The 2153-nt window shown below is 54.5% G+C and overlaps 1 protein-coding gene across 1 annotated transcript in view; it reads left to right on the top strand.

Moving 5' to 3' along the window:
- The window catches only part of KLF1 (Kruppel-like factor 1 (erythroid)), a 5798-nt gene continuing 3645 nt past the window's right edge, over positions 1-2153 (top strand). Inside the window, exon 1 of the mRNA XM_014529425.1 lies at positions 1-1717. Coding sequence (XP_014384911.1) covers positions 1631-1717 — 87 coding nt within the window. The 5' untranslated portion in view covers positions 1-1630. The remainder of the gene's footprint in view (positions 1718-2153) is intronic.

Raw genomic sequence — 2153 nt, 5'->3', positions numbered from 1 at the left:
GTCTGGGCAAGGTCCTGTGTCTTTCCCATTAGGGTGTTTAATTCCATGTTGGTGCAGTTGCCTGCATTTGAATGAGTGTGCCCCTATGGCCGGACATTGGCATCTGTACAGTTGTGTGACCAGTAATAGGTGGTGTGACTGCAAAAGGTTGTAGATTTTGTATGGTCCTTTGTGTGGCTGTGGCTGTGGCTGTGTCTAATGTTAGCTGTGTGAAGAACTACATCATTGTGTGTTTGTAAAGGGCTGTAAGCCACTGGGTTATATACCTTTGTGTCTGAGGCTGCATCTATGTTTGACAGGATTGTGTGACTGCATCTTCTATAGTTTTGTGACCACATATCCCAGAATGCCCTTGTGTCTGTTTAGTTGTAGCTAAACCACGCCACTATAATTGTCTGATTGTATGTGATTGGGTAATTCCGTGTGCTTATGAATTCTATGTCTAAGGGATTATGTGACTACAACATTGTGTAACTAAACAGCACATGGTTGTATCTTCCTGACTACAAGGTTTATGGGATGCACAGACAAGTATATGGCAGGGTCTACATGGTCAGTGTGGCTGAGGTGACCAGGAATTTGTGGCATTATGTAACTGCATGTTACATATGTCACATATGTAAATGTATGTGTGAACTATATGTCTCTGATGTGTGCTCACGTTGCCCACCCCGGGACCCCAGGGCACCACAGTGGAGGTCCTGGTGCAGCACCTTGGATCCTGGCCCCTTGTGGGACAGAAATCAGGCAGTAGCAGGACCAGGGCCAGTGTTGGAGTGGGTCTCCAGCAAGCCGGGTGCTTCCTGTGTTCCAATCCAATGGTTTCATCCCATCCAGGTGAGGCGGCCGACTTCTCCCCAGACCCAGCTGTAGTGGCACCAGCTTCAGCCTCCACACAGCCACTCCCCGCAGTGCTCCCTGGGAGCACGCAGTAGGCAGTGGAGGCTGATGAGCAGGGGCCCCTCCTGCCGTGGGGCTCAGACCCTGAAAGTTCATAACCCAGGCAATTTCAAGGCAAGCTAACGTGAAGCCCCAGCGTCTAGCCCTGCCACTCACCAGGGACAGAGCTTTGGCTGTGCTGGGCCCCCACCTGATAGCAGCCTCCACCGTCTGGGGTGTCTGATAATGCTTGGCCTGGCAGGGAGCTTGTGCCAAGTCCCGCCATCAGCACGGCTGTTTCTGTTTTGGGGGAGGGGGAGAGGGAGGGGTGTGCAGGGCCCCAGTTGAGGGAGAGGGGGATCTGGAAGCCCCTTCCCAGAACCCCCATTCCGCCTGTCACCCCCTCTCCAGGTAGGTAAATGAGAGGCCTCCAAGTCTTTCCTTCTTTGGGGGAGCCAGTACTTCATTTTATGTAACACTCGAACCCCCAAACCTCTGGACCCCTAGTCCCTGAACATCTGACTGAGCTTTGGCTGCAGGGTCAGTCTCTAAGGCGCTGTGCCAAACAGGCCAAGGCAAGTTCTGTTCCCCAGAAATGGTGACACCCCCCGCCTTGCCTGACCCTTATCAGGGGTTGCAGCCAATCAGCTGAGAGCAGAGAGGAGCCTTCCAAGGGGCCATCAGAGCCTCAGAGCCCACGAGGCCACAAGGGAGAGGAGACCTGAGGCCCTTGGGTGGGCACCAGCCAGCCATGGCCACAGCTGACACCACCTTGCCTTCCATCAGTACGCTGACTGCCCTCGGCCCCTTTCCAGACACACAGGAAGACCTCCTCAAGGTGAGGCCAGGCAGGGTCTAGGTGGCTGGCTGGGGCCTGGGTCTGCAGTCACAGAGCTTGGGGATCAGGTCTGCATCGAGCCCTGGGATCCAGAGACCTGGCCAGGCTGGGGGTTCTCAGTCCCATCCAGGGATCTGAATGTGGTGTGAGGGCCTATTTCTGTCTTGGAAAACTACGGCTCGGAGCTGAACCCCGTGGTGGTCTAGGCTCCTTGGGACGCCAGGTATCAGGAGGAAAGAACAAAGGTGACCAGGGGACATCCAAGAATCTTGGGAATTAATCTTATAGGGGGGTTGGAAAGGAGTGGGAGTTTCTGGGGGGAAATTGAGGCAAGGCTGCCCCCCTCCCATTCTTGGCCCTGCCACCCCTTCCCCCATGCCTAAGTGCAACTCCAGATAATGTAAGTCTTATCTCCAGTCGCCAGCCAGACCCTATA

The sequence above is a fragment of the Myotis brandtii genome, unplaced genomic scaffold, assembly GCF_000412655.1.
Source record: "Myotis brandtii unplaced genomic scaffold, ASM41265v1 scaffold680, whole genome shotgun sequence".
Taxonomy (NCBI): Eukaryota; Metazoa; Chordata; class Mammalia; order Chiroptera; family Vespertilionidae; genus Myotis; species Myotis brandtii.
Note: the sequence above shows the minus strand (reverse complement) of the source record. Positions and strands in the feature narration are given on the sequence as shown.